We start from the raw sequence: 22,408 nt of genomic DNA on the forward strand, positions 1-22,408 counted from the left end.
AGTTAACTACAAAATGCTACAGGCAAAATGTCGTTACGCAACCCTGTTTGAAAATATAAATGATGTTCCTTAGCAATACAAAAGACCCTTCAACTGACTGAAGAATGAGCGTCAATGTCTAGACTTAATACATTTAATTGCTGACATATTGCCACACCTTGACACATAAGAAGCTGATGAAAACCTCCAAGTCTTAGAAAACAGTGGCACACCCTAAAACCACTACATCAATTCCCATACGTACATGACGCAGACGCATATGTCACATATGCAGATTATTTGTTCCAAGCCTTCTGCCCCCACAGTGACTGCTTCTCATCCGCTGCTCCACCTCCTACACCTACACCTGTGATGTCCTCAGTATCTTCAATGTACCAGAGGACAGGATGAGAGTTTAACTGGGAGCCTGCAAAACTCATATGGTGTTTCTACGTTTTTGTGGCTCTTGATTCAGATTAATTGCTCAGGACAACGACAAGCAACAGAGGTCTAGTGCACCTGAATGATAGAAGCTCCGCCCACTTGATCCCTGAGTATATTTTGTCGCTCTCCAGCTGCTTTTTACGGTTCAGCACCTGACAAGACTACAGAGAGACGCGTGTCAAGTTACAACCGGTAGGTACAAGACATTTATTCTTGTGTGCAGGTGTAACTGTGTGTGTGTGTGACTACATAGTTTCACTTGGAATAAATGATACTCTGATTTTGAAGCATTTTAAATATTGTGTTAGTTTTAATCATGTTTTTAGGCACATCTCTAAATCTTTGCATATCATATGAAAGATATTAGATGCAGAATCATTTAAAATGATGTTTAACGTGTGTTGAAAATTTGTTTGATTTAATCTCAGGTGAAGCAAGGATACTAAACCCAATTTCCATAACTCTGCCTTTTCCTTGTGATATGTAAAAGAAACAGTACAGCCTTATGAAAAGAAAAAAAGCTGAGTCATTCTCAGCACAAAGGCATGCTTTACATACCCCGTCTCTGTCTTATAACTTTGGATCACATGTCCTGATATGGCTTTATACTAAAAGTGTTCATGAAAAAGTCTTTCATAGAATGGCCACATGTAAAGCAGGTTGGTTTACACATGCGCTTCCAGCACTCAGTTTTTTCATGCTTCTTTTGTTGTGGTAATATACAGCTTCCGTGTGCTGCTCAACCACAATCCCACGCCCACATGACACAGCAAAATATCCGATTATAAGGTGTCAGATTCCCAGCAACGGTAATGTGATGGAATTATACAAAAATCAGCACCTGAAGTTTGACGCAGATACAAAGAAACATCTTTGAAAGGAGGTTTGAGGGATTTTAATGCTATGCTAGTTAGCATGTTGTTTTTAACTCTGTGCTTTAACAAAGTTAAGTAGCTTAGCCATGCTAAGGGGTTTTAACACCTGTAACTGATCTGTCTAACATCCATGTCACTGAGGTCTCGCACTTCAGCGTGTCAATGTTAAAAATTAACCCTCACCACCAACCTCCCTCCCATAAAAAAGAAAGAAATAGCTGTTTCCACAATATTCAGCATATTTGTGTCTATCTAGGAGTCGGTTAACAACAGCAACAACGTGCTATTGTTTTTCTGTTCAAACACTGTGTGGCAGCCATAAATGGCGTGGCCACCCATGTGGTTGCAAAACAGTCTATACAGTAAGTCTTTTATTCATCTCTCTGTGCTACTATAGACTGATGTCATTTGCGTTAAAGTGTGTATGTTATTTGCAGCCCCTGTTTAGCTGGATGGATTTTATAAAGCCTGCCAAAGGTGACCACAAGCCTTTCTTGTGATCCTACCACAGTGCTGAGGCAGCTACTTGGATTTGGCACATGTGGTTTTCTGTCATCACCATGTGGAACTTTGGCTTGCATTAAGTCCTTTTGATGTGTTGTTGGCAAGAAAATTAAAAAGAATAACTGAAACCAGTAATGCGGGTTGAGTCCAACCCACCCACCCACCCTGAACGGTATCAAACAATGGCCAAGATCCCCATGGTTCAACTGGATGTCAATGACAGGAGGACAACACTGATGCTGTTACGTGTTTACGAACCTTGGCTCTGTTAAGAGGGACTTCTGTAACTGTAAGAAATGTTACTTCATTGGAGGCAAATTTCAAACACATGTCTAATATTGTCTAATATAGGTAGTTTTTTATTAGTGTGTTAGTTTTTCATTTTGTCAATCGTACCAATGAAGATGTGTAAATGTATATGTAGATCTGTTAATGTGTGCAGGTCAAAGGTCAAAGAACTGGACTCCAAAATACGTAAGTACAGATAAGTCATCAGGCAGGACTGCTGTCTTTTCACACATTAATTTTTGATACATCTTAGCAATGGCATATATGCAAATGTGTGCCAATTTACAAATCAGAATTTGCAGTTTAACGTAACCTAATTTATGTTTTTTGGACAAACTTTTTTTGGAGGCTCAGTCTCACTAGAGTAAAAATAGGACACGGACATCCTTGTGATTAGGAGAAATCTGTGCTTGCCCAGTGTTTGCAGCCACTTACTTTATTACAAGTAGTTGTAACAAGCAACTGGTCACAAAGAGGCTGATCATGCAACACCCTCCCCACCTCTGTGCAAACACTTTCCATTGTACAGTCCACATAGGAGGCAATCTGTCACCAAACAAAGCAACTCGACCTGAACGCACTCCCAACCAGACATTGTCATATAATTGCCATCTTATTTGTAAACCCAGACAGATTTCTAACACAGTGCAATTAGTCTGAGTCAGTCTGCACTGATACGCACAGCTCACGCGTCTTGGCTATAGAGCACTCAACTCAACTGCCTGCCAGCTGGTTGTATTCTGGCTTTAATCATATATAAAAGAATATTTTACAGTTAAATTGTCCTGCATCAACTACATCACTGTTTGTGGGGGAAATTCTGGATTTCTGTTTCTTATTTATAGATATAACTACTTTCATCCAGATTTCTGAAATCTGTAAGTAGTTAATGTGAATTACTGTTTATGCAGATGGTAGCAGAATTGCAATTTTTGATGATTTATCACAGTTAATTGCAATATTATCACAAACAGATTGCAACCGTCAACTTGAACCCTTTCAATTTCACACCAGTAGCAGACTGGCTCTACCTTATTGCCATTTTCCTTGCCATCTTTGAAAGAACCACTTGAAAGACAACGAGAATACAAGTTCATTGCATTCACTGTCAGTAATTTTGGTCATGCTGTGACCTCCAACCACTGTTTTCCTGACTATAGCATTAGGTTGTTGTGCCACATTCCCTCATGTGGCGCTAACCGGAACTATAGCTGCAACTGTGATTTTAACCATCTCACCTCAGATCAACAACTTGCTCTAACAAACAAAATCAGCATGGCAATTGTCCCAAATGTTTCTGTCCAAACACCTCCTCGCTCTGCCCTGTTTTCCTGTAGTCTGGTTGGTCAGAGAGTTAAAGGGCTTCTCCACAAACTTCCCAGTGCAGCAGTGTGGCACTCCAAACCCCTTGACCAAGGTGCTTAACCTCAATTAAGTCTCTTTGCGTCCAGGCATATGAAGCGATCATCGATGGGATTCAAACCCCTCGCCATCAGAGCTGCCAAGTCAGCAAAGAAAAGAGTAATAAAATAATAAAAAATCAGGTTGCAATGGAAGCAATGGCCTGTGATGATATAATTACTTCGCTGGTACCCCGCGACTTTTCATGTGCACAACAGTGAAGACATGTCGGGTGCAAGTCACCAGGAATTAATCAAGCTATTAATTTTTTGCAGGCTTTAAATAGCAGCCTCCATCCAGTCAATTCATGAACCTGCCGCCAAAGTTAGATCCCCGCAGAGTTTTCTTCATATCGTTAATTCTTCACAGGGATGGAAAATCCGAGCCTTTTCATTTGCTGTCAGTGGTGTCAGAAGGGGGGCTTATTATTTGATGTTTTGAGATAATCCATCGCTACATTCCTCTCTGGGGCAAACTCGGTCCAGAGTGTGAAGGTCTGGCAGCCTCAGCCAGATTAAATGGATTAATTACTCTATAGCTGACTTGGTGGCTGAAGGCTTTGCTTCCACACTCACATCTATCCTCCTTTTGCAAAGGAAAAAATAAACAATAACCCATTAGCTTCATGCAAGTTCAGCTGTATCAAATGTTATCCAGGCATGTTGTATAAAGTGTAATGTATGATGTAGTGGCTACTCTATCTTTGCTCCTTCAGTGTTGCATTTAGCTTCCTGGATGTCACACTGGCAAACCAAAGTGTTAAAATATTCAGTTTACACATAAAACCTACTGTTCTGGATGCTTGAGGCTTAAGGCCATGTAAAGTAAATAAGTCCTTATGAGTCCAACATCCTGACTTATAAAAGTCCCATGATATGATCATTTAGCCCCTGGTTTCAGGCTCAGTGAACAACAGGAATCCGGGTTTGTTTAGCTCTCCTAGATTTGCCTGCGAGCCCAGTTCATCCCAGGCAAAGGGCTGGATGGGGGAAAGAGAGACAGGGTCGTACTCAGTTCTCTGTAAAATTATCCACACGAACAGCGAATTAATTAATCAAGCACCATTAAGGCGCTACCTCGAAGGCTTAGTGAGACTTCACATCTGCAAAACAGGTAAGCACAGCATGAGAACAAGTGATGTTTGCCTGAGAATCATATGTCAAAATTATTTTGGCAAGTCATTAACAAATGAATTTATCAACCTTTTTAGCAAATAACTGCTTTTAACTAGATTAGTTTATCTTGCTGAGGGCTTATTTGACTTTTTGGGATATCATAGGTGTAGGTGTTCCCCTGCTGTTATTCAACTATTTGGGGGCTACATGCAACACTTTGAATTGTTTTTCTGGATAAAATGTCTGAAAATGTGGGCCATAATCCTCCGTTTTAGATGAAGCAGACTCTCTAAGATTTGACAACGGTTTACAAATTAATGTCTAATTTTTACACAGTGGACTCAGTCCGAGTCAGTCTGCAGTAATGAGCGCAACTTGCATTTCTTGGCAATAGGTCAACTGGTTGCCAACGTGTTGTGTTTATACTCCCATATAACATTGAAATGCTTGTGTTATTTTGCTGTTATCTGTTCTGCAGCAATTACACAACTATTTGTGGAGAAACTTCAGATTTCTGCTTCAAATCTATGAGTTTCTGGCTCGAATTTCAATGTCAAAAGTTAATGTGAATTTTTGTGTATCCGGGTGTCAACAGATGGCAACAGATTTGCAGTTTTGGAACTAACTGCCAATTTGACCCCATTCAATCTGAAACTAATAGCAGACTGATAGCCAACTGCCTCTGTCAACATGCACCATAGTGCCTTTGAAGGCAGGAATTCACTGAGTGGTTACAGACCTGGTCCTCGTCTTTGACGTAGCCAATTCAGAGGCGACAAGATCAGAAGTCCATTGCACAAGCTGGCAATAATTTTGTCTCCAACCACTGTTTCCCCCAACTTTACTGTAGCATTGACTGACTGCACAAATGTTCTTGTTTACTGTAGATGTGAAATAAAATTGTTAATTTAATCTAAAGGCTAATTAACTGTAAGTAAGTACTGCAGAAACCTCTGGTTCTAACGTTGCCTTGTTATTCCAAGCATTGATTCTTAAAATGTTAGTTGAGGAGAAGTTTGTTTGCATTTGAACCTCACAAAAAACACCAATATATATATAAAAAATATTTCCAGAAGCAGTTATTTAAATCCAAGAGACTCTTGATTACTTATTTTCTGTCAGTGGAGTGTTGCTGCCAGTGGTGGAGCAGAGCCATTTCTGCATTGTTGCTTTTTTAAAGTCAGCCCACATTTCAGCAGGTTTGAGAAGGAAGGTTAGACGGTATTATGAAGCAGAAGCTGGGATAATTTACATAAGAAGAAAAACAAAATGGAAAAAATCTGCAGGTTGAATATGTTAAATCAGCTAAAATAGCCACTGATGTCAGTGATCCCAACTCTGGGCCCAATTGTTTTGTGGTGCTGTATTCGCACAACTTTCCTCTCTTAACAGACAAGAAACTCTCAGGAGACGGATACCCTCTCTACTTTTAAGGTTCGGCTTCAAACTTTCTTTTTTGATAAAGCTTATAGTTAGGGTTGGATCAGGTGATCAGTTTTTTTTAATCCTGCCCTTGGCAGCTTTTGCACTCAGAATTATGATCTGAATGCACTGTTGTGCCAAACACATTTTGCTTTTCCAAGATCAGCTCTATACAGTCTCTATAGCCTCCTCTTGTTCAGGGTTTATCTGTTTATTTCTTCATTTCTATTTGTGTTATTTCAGTTATTACATTATATGTGGCATACATTAAACAATGTCTTAGGCAGGACAGGCAAAAAAGGGGGGGGGGGGGGTTCAAAGAAAAGCAAAATGTATTACCAGGTGGACCTGTGAGAAAACAAACATACAACACCTCAAACGCAAACATTCAAAAATGCATACATATGTTACATAAATCAACAGTCTTCTTGTGGTGCGTGTGAGAGAGAGAGTGTGGAGTGTGTATATGTGTGTGTGTGTGTGTGTGTGTGTGTCTTTATCACAAAATGCACTTGAAAATGAGGTTGGGAAGCCACAATAACGCCTCCTAGGAGCCAGAGGTAGGTGGAGTAGGATCTGGGAAAACCGGGCCATCCACAGGCCCCAGGAGTACAAAAGACCTAAGGCCACAACTCTCTGTGATGTCTGTGCACCCATCTCAGCAGAAGAAGGAGGGAGGCCCTAGATGGGGTGCCCATGTCCAAGGGGTGGAAGTCCCAGAAGACCCCAGGTGACGGGCAACCGGCCCAGCTATAGGCCTGCCACCCTGGTAAAAGCCGAGATCATGGTCCCAGGGCTCCAGGCGCCCCAAAACTGCCCGGTGCCCAGCATAGCCACCCCCCCTCCCCCCACCGCCAACACGGAAGAGGTCCAAGCCACCCTGGACCACCTAAGGACTGGGTCAACAACCACACCAGAACATCCAGCCATGCACCCCAGTACCAACAAGTACCTGCATCGCAGTGAGGGGGTAGCAGCACCCAGCGGGGAGTAGTGGGGAGGAACCCCACCAGTCATTGACTCAATTGCAACAGACACACACAGCAAAGTGACAAGACACACTGGCCTGGGTCTGGGACAAGCTGCACCTAGCAACGGATGCTCCCTCACCTGGACACCCCACCCCACCCAATGAGCCTGTGGGCAACAACGAGCGCCCAAGGCGCAGACCAGACTTCCCAGCTTCATGATTCAATTTTAAATAATAGTTTATACATTTTTGTGCAGATATTTAATAATTTTGTTATCCAGTAGATATTACCAGACTCAGTTGACTGTGACTGAATTTTTCCTGTATGCATGATTTCAGTTGCTGATATTCAAGAAATGTGTTGTTGCTGATTGTATAATTTGATAGTACACAAGTAATTCAAATGAAATAAACTGTCTGCCTTGTATGACTTGTTTTAGGTTTTTTATCCCTTTTAAATGCCACGATTAAAAATTTAGTATTTCCTTTTTCTGACAAATATCTGGCAGTGTTCGAGTTTAGCCATGATAGGTCTGGGTCTGCGTGTGTCAGCTCATTGATTTCCCAAACAAAGGACACAGTGGAAGAGATGATTTTAACTCCATCCTCTGGGATTTTCAAGTGAGTCTGGGTGAAGTGACTCATCCGGGTCTTCTTCTGCTGGTATTCCTGAAAGCACCAAGTTCTCCTTCATGCTTGATGACAGTTTCCTTGAGTTTTTTTTTTTCTTCTGAGAGTCATTGAGGGATTTCACTGACTCTTTGAGGGTGGCGTTTTCAGCACTGAGTGTTTCCAACTGTTGCGAGCTGAACTAAATGGACTCATGCAGATCCTGAAAATCTTTATGCAGGATTTCCAGGAGGGGCAGGCGTGCGTCAAAACTGGACTATTTTTTATCTATGGAGACCAAAATGTCAACTATGTCACTGTTTTGTGGAGAAGCTGGCTCCGGTGAGTCTTCGGGGCGGCTTCATTTCGAGGACGGCAGTCCTTTGCTGCTGGAGGGAGTCGGCGCCTTGTTATCTAGTTTCCCCATAACAACATGCTCGAAACATTCGTCAATATACTGCTGCAAACTGTCCAGGTCTTCTTTGCGATCCTCCAGAGTGGTAAAACTGGTTAGAATGTGAGTATAATTCTTATTGTTGTAACCTTAAAATCTGTCAAGGAATAAACTGGCAGAAGAAAATAAGTGGTTAAAATGTTTTCAGTGTTCAATAATGCCAAGATTCCCACTGTGTCTTGCGTTGCTACAGCATAGCTCTTCGCACTTACCTGACTCACTTATTTGTGATCCTTGCTTAGTTATACTGCAGTAGACCTAGATTACTGGGGACTTCCCATGAAGGACTTAGTGTTTCTTCCTCAGTCAGCTCTTTTCACTTAGTATGAGTTTATACACCACTCTGCATTTAATCATTAGTTATTCTCAACCGGCCTCTCTTTTGTAGCATGTCTTTTGTTTGTCTCTGGTCACAGCAGATGGTTGCCCCTCCCTGAGCTTGGTTCTGATGGAGGTTTCTTCCTGTTAAAAGAGATGTTTTCCTTCCCATTGTCACCAAGTGCTTGCTCATATGGGGCTGTGTGATTGTTGGGATTTCTCTAGTTTGTTGGGTCTTCACCTTACAATATAAACCGCCTTTTGGTGACTGATGCTGTGATTTGGCGCTATATAAATAATCTGAATCTTAGAGGGAACTACTTTAAGCGCTTAGAAATCTCCAGGAACAATTATGAGCACCAAATAATCCAGCCCACCACCAACCTCAGAGGAACCCACTATAGTGTGGACATAAGGCCATATGTTACACTCAAATGATCCCTCTTTTATGAGGTGTGTTTTTAACACAGGTTAAAGAGGAAAGGGTATCAGCCACAGGAATGCTTACCTATTTAAAACATGGGGGAGCAGAAGATCTCGACCGCATCGGGTCCTTGAAAATTCCACTTTGACAGGGTTCAAATGAGGCAAGATCACCATTTTAACTTCTTCCAGTGTGACTGACCTGAAGGTTAAAGCGTTTGTTAATGTGTCAGACTGGAATGCCTCGAAAAATAGAATCACTCTCAAAAAAAAAAAAGAATTACGCTCACCTTTCTGGTCTGCTAGCTGAAAGACTGTAATCACATAGATGGACTTGTGTTGTAAAACATTCGGCTTAATAAAATGGATCTGTTACAAAGAAAATCTGTCAAGAAAAACCTTATTATTTTAACTAAATTTGGTTTATTAAATGTTTTGTAAGCTGTCAAAGTCAATCTGCATTGGTTTTAATTATGAAAGCAACTGATTATATCTGGACTTTATTTGACCAATTAGTGGCACAGTAGAGATGGTGCTGTTCATGTCTGCAGGCGGGAAGTGTTCAGTATATATACATTATAATATTATATATGAGATTTTCTTTTTGGTTTTGGTTTTGTGTAGCTTGTATCTACCTTTAGCCAAGACTTTGTGAACATTAATCCTTTATCAGATCTACCAAAAATCCAATCTTAACCCTATTACATTACAAACATACAGAAAACTTAATAAGCTGTATTTATACCAACCATTTATAATAAACACATTTAAGAGTTCTTCTAGAGTATGTTTATAACTGTTTCTCTGAGCCAGTGGTGATCACACATAGTGTATTTGTACATCACCCTGTGACTGACACCCTAATTTAGCTCCAGTGAGTGAGTAGTCAGATATAAGGCACCTTTTGCAGGCGCTACGTCAGCAGTGACTACAGCTGGGAGGCCCAGCAAATCTGACACCTTACCTTATCAAAGGATCTCTGTTTACACTCACAATATGCGCATCAGTTACGCACACACACGCAAGAAAAACGTACCTGAAACTTCAATACCCATAATTCTTTTGTGTTTGCCTGCCATGCTGTCCAAGTTTTGTTATTTGTCTTCTTAACTGTCAGTGTACGGGACATTTCCAGGCTGCAAGCTTTTCACACAGAGGTGTTTATTTGTGCTTTACGTGGAACTGTTGTGAGAAAAAAATAGTCCTAAAATATTACTTTTTTCTTTCAGTCAATGCTCCCACTCACACCAGTTCAGGTATCTTTAATACCAGTAGCTACCTCTTTATATCTTTAACTTTTAGTTCTACGTATCTAACACTGGCCCTGAATTAGGTCTCAAAATGTTTTCATTATTGTTTTAGTTGCTGTTTTTGTTGTTTTTGAAGTTGTTACCTGTGCTGCATGCGTGTAATACGAGCAACCACTTTACAGTACTTGTGAGTAACGTGAGCAACTATTTTACTGTAATTATGATTGCATGTGTTTTGGACAGTGACCAGGTTTATATGAGTGCTCGGATTGTGTTCATAGGAAGGGCTCAAAGCAGACGGACCCGATAATCAAATTGTGTAATGTGAGCAACTACTTTCCTGTAAAGCCCAGGCCTGTAATGCGCATACACACACACACACACACACACACACACACACAGTGGCTGTATATGGGTTCACTCTGACTGTGTTTAGTGGAAGGGCTCTAATCAGATGCCCCACAGTCACGATGAATCTGTGAATTTTTCATCCTTTCTTTAATCAACTTTTAAAAAAGAAATAGAAAATTGTGCGCTTGTCACACAGCCTGAAAGTATGCTGCAAGAGTTTAACAATGCCTAACACTGTACAGTGTATCAGTGACCTAGTGCCCTGGATACAAGACAGCAATAAAAGGAGCTATAAAGTATTTAGAAATTGAGCACAGCTATGCCTGTGTGAGTTACATATCGGGGCTCCACATTCTTAGAGGCCACAGGTTTGTCAGGCCAGAACAACGATGACTGTATTGAAGGACCCTTAACTCTGGGCTTTTATTTGTCTCCTGAGAAGCAAAGAATCTGGAGGCTGTGTGAGGGATGCACGCATGTAGTTACGGATTTTCTACATTGTGTATGATTGCCATGCTTTTTTACCACTTCCTGACTCTTGACCCTTGACTTTGCAGTTTTCTTCAGGGAATTTCTTCAACTAATGAGGGAGAGTGAAGTAAGCTGTCAGTGCATTATTGTGCTTTTATGTTTTACTTACTTTTTATAATTGTAACTGAAAATACAGTGATTCTTAAACGGGGTCAAATGTTTGAGTAAGCACTTTATTAGGTGCACTTTGCTTGTACTTTATTGGACAGCCTGTTCCTTCAGAACTGCCTTAACTCCTCATGGCACAGATTCAACAAGCTGCTGGAATCATTCCTCAGGGATTTTGGCCCATTTTGGTATCATAGCATCACACTATCATGGCACAGTTTTCTCAGCTGCACATCAATGATGTGAATCTCTAGTTCTACAACATCCCAAAGGTGTTTTATTTGATTTAGATCTGGTGTCTGTGGAAGCTGTTTGAGTACAGAGAACTCATTGTCATTTTCAACAAACCAGTTTGAAATGATCGGAGCTTTGCAATAAGGTGTTTCTCTTGCTGGAAGCAGCCATCAGAAGATGGGTATACTGTGGTCATAATGGGATGAACATGGTCAGCAACAAGCCTCAGGTAGGCTGTGGCATTTTAAAAATGCTCACTTGGTACAGAGCGGCCAAGAAAATATCTCCACACCATTACACCACCAGCAGCCTGAACTGTTAATACAAGGCAGGACGGAGTTTCTTGTTCTTAGTGACCCAGTGTGGTTTTTGCTGCGGTGGCCGGGCAGATGGCACATTATGATGCCATAATTTGAGTCCTATCTGCTCAAATCTGTCCGCACATGTACCTCTGACCGCCAGCATTTTCGCCCAGAGAACTGCACTCCCTGAATGTTTCCTCTTTTTGACCATTTTATAAAAACCCTAGAGTTGTTTGTGTGGGAAAATGCCAGCAGATCAGCAGTTTCCAAATTACTCAGACCAGCCTCCCTGGCACCAACAACCACGTTCAAAGACACTTAAATCACCTTTTTTCTGCATTCTGATGCTCAGGTTGAACTTCAGCACGTCTAGATGCCAAATTTCACTGACTTGCTGCAGTGTGATTGTTTGATCAGATATTTGCATTAATGAGTGACTGAACATGTGTACCTAACAAAGTGAGTGTAACTGTAGTTAAACAGCTTTATTTGGTTCATGTGGACAGTAGAGAACAGAAGACCTTCATATGTATCTACTACTGTCTAATGATTAACCTTTATCAACATAATCATACAATTCCACAAGACGTAAACCAGATAAGATGTCCTGTTCTTGCCCTTAAATAACCTGGATTGTTGCATTCAACAGCAACAGTGGGAACACAAAAATGTGATGAATCAAACAACACATTTGTTACTGTTGTTGTGCGTTACTAGGTGACTCTGTCATCTTGATCTATTTTGAAATGCGTACATTTTTTTACTCCCACTTCAGAGTAAACCAAGCAGTGACTGTTCAAGTCACGTAAACTCTGTTTGCTAATCTGACCTTTAAAACACATATAATTTAAACATTTGAAAAATACACAGTCATGATCATTATGGCCACTCTAAAAGGTCTTTGGATGTAATGTAGTCAGTTTGAAATGTAGTCTTCATATCTTGTGGTACGTTGATTGCATTCTGTAAAAATCACCCTGTATTCATTACGGCGTTCTATATTTGCAGTAATTAGCTAACATGGCACGGTATTTATATGAAGTCAATTAGGAAAAAGGCTGAAGTTAGTATAGGGTGTCTTGTGTCACCTCCCAGTTATCTAATAGGTATGCAGCATAATGGAGTCGTTCATATTCCTACAAATTGGTAGAAAGTTTGTTAAGATTTGCCCGAGCTCAGTCAGGCTTTACATCAGGTAATGGAGGAGAAGAATCCAGTCGTTCCACAATAATATGCAGAAACACCCTTTAAAAGACCTGAAACAGACTTCTCTCCGTCTGCTGATTCGATCCACCTGATCAAATCAGCTGATCTGACTTCGAGCAGATCCTTTCCCTGACTGACCGATTGCTGCTTTCATCAACGCTGCAACACTTCACAAGTTCCAGGTGCAACTCTCTACTTTATTTCGAATTATTATATTCAGCTTGCACTCCTAAATTTATTCTTCAAACTCAATAAATGTGAAGCTATAGTTTGGGGTAAAATGTAACTGAAATATAACAAATCAAAGGTGTATACATCCAAATAATTCATCCTTAAGGCAAATGCTTGGTTTAAACTTAATATATACCAGTCAAGTAAATTCTATTTAACCAGATTTCATTAAATTATTACTTATGTTACAGAATTTCAGGGAAAATTCATGGCTAATTAAATTACATACATAAAGTTAAAATCTATTTGTCTCATCTGATTATTCTGCTTTTTTTTTAATTACCCTCCTTTCTCGGGGATGGTGTTATCTGTCTTCATTTTCATCTTATTGACTTTGTCTTTGGTTCATAAAAGTGTCTGTATAAAAGGCCAGTGGCACTACTGTTTATTGTTCACAGTTCAGTCCCTAATTCACATCTTATTGTACTCCATAGTTTTTAAACTTAAAGATGTGTGTATGTCCTCCGTTTATAATATCCTCCGATTTTGCATATGATTTATACACCTCGTCGTGTAACCTAATATGTCTCAGGAGGGGAATGTTATTCTTTTGAATGAAAAAGCAAAAGACTGATTTTTTTCTAAGTGAGGCTATATTTGTTCAGCTGAATGAGCAGTGAGCCAGTGACGCAGCCAATTAAATGTGCTGACAGCTACTTCAGGTTCCCTACACTTTTAGGGTTAGTTTAAATTTTGACATCCAAATTCTGAATAAATTGAACTGCTTAGAAAATCCGACTGCACTCAGACTGCTAGAATGAAGTCGCTTAAAAATGCGATGGTGGACGTTGTTGACTACAGAAAGTATGTATTCGATGCTTCACCCCATGTGTTCTCATTCTTTTGCTTAGTAGACATCTACAGCAGAGTGACAAATACCACCTCATGAACAAGAATAGAGAATTTAAAAAGAATCAAGCTCATCAGTCACAACAGTGAAATGAATGAGTCCTGTCCATCCACTGTAACTCTAGCCTTTATTAAGCCCTTCAGGTTCTCTGAAGTCTAATTAATTATTAATAATCCAAAGACTGGCAATACGGCAACGCCCAAAATGAGGACACCGTGAATGCAGACTGACCGTTTACACTGCAACCCTCACTTTGTTCATTTAAATATAGCTAATATAGCTAATTATATTACCTAAGTTGGAATACTCAAAGTTTCCTTTTGTGGTTCTCTAATTGTTGAAAGCCAAAAATATAGTCATATACTAGAAAGTTAGTTTAGTTAGGTTAGTTTAACTTTGTGTATAGTATTCATATCAAGAAAACATGAGCAAAGAAAAGCCTAAGTACTATCCCTGAATATCCTTACACTCCATGTGTGATATATGAAGACAACATAACAATAATTTTACATTTGGCACACTATGCACATACTACACCTGTACAGGAGTGGGTAGAAGTTGAACATAAAAAAGGAGAAACCTAAGGAAGTTATAGAATAAGATGGAAAACACGGCCTCGACTGACACTGACTGTTTTCAAGAACAAACACTCACTGAACATCCCAGCGTTACCTGTGCCTCTTCCTCTTTTGGCCGCTCACTTTAGAGGTCCCCACAGTGGACGCTCCATCCCACCCTAACCCTAGCATCCTCCTCTGTCACACCAACCGTCTACATGTCCTCCCGCTGTGTTCTTCCTCTTTCTCTCCTCTATCCTCTATCTAAAGAGGTAATAAAACTGATGAACCTTTTCTCTTTAAAAAATTCAGCCAGCTCTAATTATGACATCACTTAGGTAGGAATCTCCCTAAGCCCAACTGTGAGCGACAGCAAGTAGGACAGCGCGAGATAAGGGTGTGACAGATGATAGATGTGGTAAAATCAGTGCATTGCCAGAAACCGTCAGCATCACCCACACGAGACCGCATGATTGCTGCCATTTCAGCTTATGCCATCCCACAGGATGCAAATTTCATCAAGGAAAGAAAAAACAGCTACAGTGTGAAAGGATGTGGTTAATAGCCGCTCATTTGACTAGTTTTGGTGCTGGTTATCATTATTATGAATTGCATAACCCATTCTTATGCATCACTCAAATATTATGGATAAATAAAACTAAGAAGTGCCTTCTAAGGGTGATCACATCTAAATTTGAGGTGGGTGGCAGCAAAATGAAAGCCTGACATAAAGGAGACACAATCACTACTATATAATAAATAGCTTAATAAATGTTAGCTTTTTAATAGCCAACAGGCAACACTACTAATGATGTAACAGCAGGAAAGACCAGTTTTCTGACAGATACAGGTAGCAAAAACAACATGGGAAACAGGTTTATGGGAAACGACCTAATATGGCTCATATTCATCAGAAAATAACCCAAAATACGTGGGGCAAAGAGCGGGTTTAGTACACGCAATAGATTCTTAAGGTTGATAAGGAAGTGGAGAGCAGGTACCCAATAACAGCGTTGTGAGTCTTTTGTTGTGCAACGCTAAATTACACTACTCATTACCCATGATGCTTTGTGTTTCATTTTGTAACCTGCATCTCGCGGGTTAACATCCCCTCGCCAGACCAGACCCAAACATAGTGCCTGTATAAATTTGGATTGAGACGCTGCACCGGCGAGCAGTCCCTCACACAGCAGCTCGTGCCCGGAACAAACCATTTCCCTGCCGGTACACAGGGGTGGTTGCGGTATTAAGAACTACTGGAAACGTAGAGGTAGGCAATATCACGGTGAATTCTCGGACATTTTTTAAATTATATGTGAAATAACAAGCGGGCGTAACGACACAGGTTCGGGGAAATAATTACAGCCATTATTCGTTAAGCATCCCGAGTGTTAATCCCGCCTCTAGCGCTCAGGTCCCCGCCGTTAGCTTAACCTCAGCATGGAACTGTTACACGGAAAGCATTCACTTCAAGGATAACCGAAGCTGCACATGTGTTGTTACATTGTCAGTGTTTCTGCTTTTATTTTCGGTGTTATAAGCCGGCCAGTCATGATGGAAGGTTAAAAAAAAGAAGAGATAAAAGAAAAAATGCCGGGTGTGTTTGTTATATCAGTATTTGGTGGTCACGTGGCCTGACAGTGTTTATGAAAGGAAGAGTGGGATCGAGGTTACACAAAGTAAAGGAGGAAGTGTCTTCGACACGTTACACAACATTAGCTATTGTAACCCTCCCTGCTTTTGCTGGGATTTAACACTTAATTCATATTTAAGAAATGTTCTAAAGTTTAGAGGCTCTACTTCAATTAATACTACGTGAAAGAATAATAAAGAATATCATCATAAACTCTCTGGTGAGTCACAATAGTCTGAATATCAGAAATTTTTAACATAACAAGGAGCAGAGTGTCTCACTGCTGCTGTAATAACTATATTAATTTACTAAAGGACAAATTAATAAGAGTTTTACAAGTCAATGGATGGAGTTAAGGTAAAAGGTAGACATAGTTTTTGAATGTTGGATGTCCTTCACTGTGTGCACATTTACAAAACACCTAAATGTAGAAAGTAGTTCCCAGTTATGGTGAAACTGACACATTTAGTAAGGGGGAGTCCTGCAGTCCACAGATAAAGTACACACACCCACATTAGTTTGTCCTTGACACGAGCATCTTAGATAAGTGAGGCAGCCAAACCAACTGCCAGCAGATACACTCGGCTTCCTGTCGTTCAGGCTTGGCTGCGAAGATGTGAGATCTTTCTTGTCCCCTTTTTTTACTTTCTTGTACTTTTTTTCGCTCCAAATGGTACGAACGAGTTGTGAGCTGTTATTTTCTTTCATCCTGATCTTCTCCGTTATCTCTTCCACCTTATTCAGGGGTGTGTTCGTATCACTGCCAGAACCTGCGATGCCTGATCAACTGCCTCCAAACCCTGCTGGGACGCTGCTAAACAAGTTCCCCCAGGGGAGCCTGCCAATGGGAAAAAAAGCTACCAAAGACGGCCTACAAGCCAGAGGCCAGTGGGCCTCCAAGGCCGAGTTCCTCCTGGCAGTAGCCGGGCAGATCATCGGTCTGGGAAACGTCTGGAGGTTCCCTTACCTCTGCTACAAAAATGGAGGAGGTAAAGAGAGGAAGTAAAACTGACATTGTCCAAAGTGTCTTTGTCTCTTTTTTCTCCTTTCCCTGTCCTATTTTTCCAGTCTCATTCTCAGAATCATTGTGACTTGAAATTAAGATTAAGCTGGTCTGAATGTGATGAGAGAAAGTCCTTAAAAGCACCTTTTATGTTTGGCACAGGTGTGTTTTTTGTACCTTACCTGTTGTTCCTGGTGTTGTGCGGCATCCCCCTCTTCCTCCTGGAGACCTCACTGGGACAATACACCAGCCTGGGAGGGGTCAGTGCCTGGAGGAATATGTGCCCATTATTTGGAGGTACTCTTATTTCCTTTTGTTTTATGTAGCCAACAGTAATATCAGCCAATATTTGTCTTTTTTTCTCATTATTTCATCAAATATGTATTATTGTTACTATCAGATGCATATTAAATTCAGTCTTCCAAAGATGAATGTCTGTATAACTGCATGCACGTGTTTGTGCTTGCACCTCTTTAAAATAGATGTGTGTGCGTCTTTTCAGTCCAGTATGTTTTTAGTGCACTGGTAGTGTGGTTCAAGTAGTTGCAACCATGACAGAGCCTCCACCGTGTTTTACAACTGTAAAACTGTAGACTGTAGACAACTGTAGACACTCACTGTTGTAACTCTCTGTCTATACATGTTAATGTTTTTGTGTAATTTTTCCGGGAAACAGGAAGCCTTTTCTTCCTGTTTCCCTCCATTAAAAATGGCTTCTTGACAGCCACCCTTCCACTGAGACCATTTCTGATGACGTTTCAGTGAACAGTAGATGGATCAATTGAAGAGCCAAATGCATCTCTCAGGTCCTGTTTCAGGTCTCTGCTGGATTTTTTCGTATTTCTTAAGGACATGACTTCAGATACTGTTCATCTATTATACATTTTAGACCTGCCTTTTCTTCTTTTGCCCTTCACTTGTCCAGTTTCCCCAAGGACACACTGTATACCATGCCAAGATATCTTGATGAATCACCTTGTTGGTATAAAAATACTATGTTACGCCTGTCAGACTGTGTTATCTTTTGTAGATCAAAGTAAAGGAAGGCGGAACAAGTTATGTGTTTTTGTGACAGGCTGATAGTAACAAAGTGCTAAAGATACAGTTTAAAATTTTATCTTGCTAAGTTTAAGTCTGTTAGATGTAGACACAAGACTGGTTCATCCTCTGAGTCTGGCACCTTTTTAATGCTTGAATGATAGCTCAGTGTTAATTGGCTTAACAAACAGGTAAATGGGTGAAAAAGAAAGTTTGGAGAACTATTGCTAAAGACCACTTTAAAAAAATTACCAGAAAGTCTGACTCCTTGGAACCAACTTATAAAGAAGTTGATGGGTAGCTCAAGATTTTTGCCCAGTACTGTTTTCTGTTTTTCCCCCTTGCCTTTTTTTTCTTATTCTACATCCATATTGGCACAAGCATTCAAAGCTTCCACGTTAATACAAAACCTGTACAAACAGTGTGTCTGCAATCAGAAAATGCCAGCTGTGTGCATGTGCAGTGGAGAGTGGAGCTCAGCTTGTGCTTTAAAACAGCTCAAGAGTGCAAAAGGCACCACGTTCCCTGCCGACCAAGAACAGCATGCAGAGTGTCTTGTTTTCTTTGTATCTGTCCAAGAGAGGAGTTTCAGTTAAGTATTAACCAAACACACAATCACAGCCCAACAGTTTCATGTTCATCTTTCACCTTTAACGCAGCAGTTGAAAAAACCACGGGACAGATGGTGTGAGGGATAGAGCAAGTCTATGTTATATGAAGTGACCCTGTGATGAGACTGCTCTCATCTCCAGGGTGTCACATGGACACATCACGTTTTTCAAGGTGTAGTGTTAATCTTGTAAAGAACCATAACTAAACTCCTTTTCTTTTTCTCCATAACCTACCCAAGCAGGTTTTAGTGCTTCGAACTTACCAAACAGTAAGAGAAACTGCAAAAAAATAATAATAATAATGCTTAACTGGACACAAGGCTTATGTCAGTCACAGCTTTGTGTGTGCAGCATTGCCAATTGACACCTTCTGGCTATTTTTGTGACAGCAGAGGCTTCTTACAAAACAAAACAGTCATATAATTCTTTCTCAGATTTAGACAAGCCCCGGAGCTGTTTCTGTGTTTGCTCAACACTTTAGCAGGGTGTGCAACTTTGGCATGGGAAAAAAAACAAAAAATACTTAACCTGCCACACAGATTCCAACCAGTAGTTAGCAAAACAATGCAGCCCTGAGGTAACGGCCATGTTTCTAGAGAAAGTGTGAAAGAAGTTGCTGAAAGGGACAAAGAGTATGTTGGAGAGACGAGACCCAGATGTTCCAGTTACGCTTGTGCATCTCAGCTAATGCTAGTAGCATGCTAGCTGCTGGACTGCCTCTGAAATTGGTGTATGTGTGTGTTTGTGTCAGTGGAGCTATGTTTTTTTTTTATTATTTAATGAAAAATTATTCTTGTCCCAGCATTTGCCACTCTGGCCCATATGGCCTGCAGATGCGTGCATGCACACACACACACACACACACACACACACAAATCTGCGCACACGCTGTTTTTGTTGACAGCTAGCTGCATGAAGGCCATGTGTTTAGCACTGGAATAAACTCCTGCACTTCCCCGGGCACATGTCCTCGTACTTATTGCAAACTTGGACAAAGAAAAGCTTCTGTTGGAATTCCTCGCTGGTTTGTGCAGTTAGCGTGCCCGTTGTCAGATGCAGGCCTGAATTTCATTAGCGGATACCACAGACAGCTATTTGTCTAGCCAAACAGCCTACACTTTGTAACCCACTCAGGGCCTCATAAGACTATCATTCATATCTAATGAAGATGTACTCAGCGTGGGCTGCAAGTCGAGTGTCTGAGTAACGGGATGCTTTCATCTCAAACTCAAGTGACTTGGAACTGATAACAAAGGGTGTGTTCATGGAGGCTTTGAAGCTCATTTATGCCACTCTTCATGCTCACATAACTCACCACACGTGTCCGCTTGTCTTCTCTGCAACTTGTTGTGTCTCCTTAGGTCTCGGCTACGCTAGCCAGGTGATGATCCTGCACGGCTGTGTTTACTACATAGTCATCCTGGCCTGGGCTCTCTTATACCTGTCCTACAGCTTCCAGGCGGAGCTGCCGTGGTCGCACTGTAACAACACGTGGAACACGAGTCAGTAAAAACAGGAAATCAGAAGCTGTCATCCTTGCAATTTGACGCTACCATGCAAAAGACTTTAAGAGGCAAACTGGGGTCTGTTGTGTGTCCTCCTGCAGAAGCGTGTTTCTCATATGACTCCTACAACCAGACAGCCAACGCGAGCAGCCTGCCGGAGAACTCCACTTCCCCTGTCATGGAGTTTTGGGAGTGAGTGTAACATCTTTAGAGTATTGATGATGAGGCTTGGAACAGTTTCGGTGCTAACACCTGCTGCATGTGTGTTCTAAGGCGGGAGGTGCTCCGCCTGTCGAGCACTTTGGACGGGCTCGGCCCAATCAGCTGGAAGCTGGCTCTGTGTCTGGCCGCCGTCTGGCTTATCTGCTACTTCTGCGTCTGGAAGGGAGTCAAGTCTACCGGGAAGGTGAGCAGTCAGCACATCAGCTTCATCAAGTTCCCTCTCTGTCTCAGCTACATGTCTAAGCTGCCACCATAGACAGTGTAAAAGATGGATGCATCCATCTTTGGTGTAAGATATGACGAGTGCACGCTCATTGGCTTACAACTTGTGACCAACAAGTTTTGGGAGTCTGGCCGAAATGAGGGACTGAGCCCATAAGCTCAGCAGTAAAGTGTTCAGCAGTCATGTCAGAAAAGCGTTAGTCTTCTGTAGCACCAGAAAACTTTTAGGTAACCATACCGAATGTAAGTTTTTAGACACTTCAGTATTAGCATCACAGTTCCAGCCTTGAGACTACATCCATGTTTTGTGCCATCTGTGGTTTCCAGGTGTTCACCCACATCAAGTGATAGAAACAAAAGTGTTCGAGCTCTTGCGAATATTCTACTTCTGACACTTTTTCTAGGTTTAGTGTTTGAATTTTAAATTTTGTTCCCACAAAAATGGATATCATGAGAAACTGCTTTGACCTCTGTGTGAAAACTGTTTTTACATTCCCGCATGTCCTCTGAGAGTTCAGAGCACAGGGTCAGATAAATATAGGTGTCACTGGAGGTGGTCGCCTCTCGGTAACTTTTTAGATGGTGTGCAGCAGAGCCAGCGCGTGCTCACTTGTCAAAAACAGGGCTTCTCTACTAAAATATGACGAAACTAGGCCTGTCCTGAATACTATTTTATGTACTTTATGTACTATTTAAGAGTGAATATTGGTGGATGTTGTCCAGCATGGGTGGGGGAAAAGGTGAGGGGATTTTATAACTCCGCCTGGCTGATTTTGGACATATTTCCAAATCAAAGCGTTGCTTAGAAAGAAAGGTAGAAGCAGGAGAATGTGTGTGACTTTCTCCCTCTTACACAGTGCATAGCCAACATGCATTTTTGAGAAGAAAAAAAGTTTCCAAAGGACCTATGAAAAAGTTATTAAAAACCAAATGCCTACCTCATAAACAAAACATGCTTACATATAATTTAATGGCAGCCATTTATTAATAAAATTTTAAAAATATCTACAGCAGGAGCATTTTTATGGTGACATAAAGTCTTTGAAAAAGAACCTCGAGGAGCAGTAAAGTCCAAAACATAATTCTCCGTTCATGTAGCAGATGAGAAATAAGGCCCACGACACTGCAGTCACTTTGTCGGACTTATTTGCTGTGCCTCCGCCGCCGTCAGTCAACAGATTTTAAGACTCCAACTTTCCTTCTTGTAGTATTTTCTTTCTTTTTTTTAAAGAACATCACAGTCACATCCTCCCTGTTTGTCTCTGCGACCACATCCCTGCACGCTCTTGTGTACATTCTAGGTGGTGTACCTGACGGCCACCTTTCCATATGTAATGCTGTTTGTGCTGCTGGTGCGTGGTGCCACCCTGCCCGGAGCCACCCAGGGAATCATCTACTACCTCAAACCCAACGTTACCCGCCTGGCAGACCCACAGGTACAAAAACACAAACGCGCACTCGCTTTATGTGTCCGTAAACGGTGGCAGATTTTGAAAAGCATCACGTCGGAGGACATTTTTCTAGTCGTTCTTACAGGTCGTACAGCAGCTCCTATAGGTAGGAGAGCCGCGCTGTCAGGTGAGTAATTGTCAGATCGGCCATACAGCAGGAAGGACTCTTGGATTATTGTTGTGAAGTTGAAACAGTGGTTTATAACGGGACATCTGATTTGTTGCTCTGTGCCTCATTTTCATCACTTTACACAAAACAATGTAAAGAATTCATTAGATCTTACTGTCGCTGTGGTTTTAC

The 22,408-nt window shown here is 41.2% G+C and overlaps 1 protein-coding gene across 5 annotated transcripts in view; it reads left to right on the plus strand.

Moving 5' to 3' along the window:
- Window positions 1-584: 584 nt before the first annotated feature.
- Window positions 585-22,408, plus strand: part of LOC116328890 (sodium- and chloride-dependent GABA transporter 2-like) — a 31,560-nt gene continuing 9,736 nt past the window's right edge. The window contains exons 1-7 of one of the 5 annotated variants that reach the window (XM_039606998.1): window positions 585-615; window positions 16,800-17,044; window positions 17,221-17,355; window positions 20,069-20,209; window positions 20,314-20,404; window positions 20,486-20,618; window positions 21,958-22,092. In XM_039606998.1, coding sequence (XP_039462932.1) covers window positions 16,831-17,044; window positions 17,221-17,355; window positions 20,069-20,209; window positions 20,314-20,404; window positions 20,486-20,618; window positions 21,958-22,092 — 849 coding nt within the window. In that variant the 5' untranslated portion in view covers window positions 585-615; window positions 16,800-16,830. Of the gene's footprint in view, window positions 616-7,903; window positions 8,125-15,450; window positions 15,693-16,451; window positions 16,729-16,799; window positions 17,045-17,220; window positions 17,356-20,068; window positions 20,210-20,313; window positions 20,405-20,485; window positions 20,619-21,957; window positions 22,093-22,408 lie in introns of those variants that run through there. The other 4 variants (XM_031750783.2, XM_031750785.2, XM_031750784.2 and 1 more) reach the window with 4 other exon arrangements.

The sequence above is a fragment of the Oreochromis aureus genome, linkage group 23, assembly GCF_013358895.1.
Source record: "Oreochromis aureus strain Israel breed Guangdong linkage group 23, ZZ_aureus, whole genome shotgun sequence".
In the NCBI taxonomy this organism is placed as follows: Eukaryota; Metazoa; Chordata; class Actinopteri; order Cichliformes; family Cichlidae; genus Oreochromis; species Oreochromis aureus.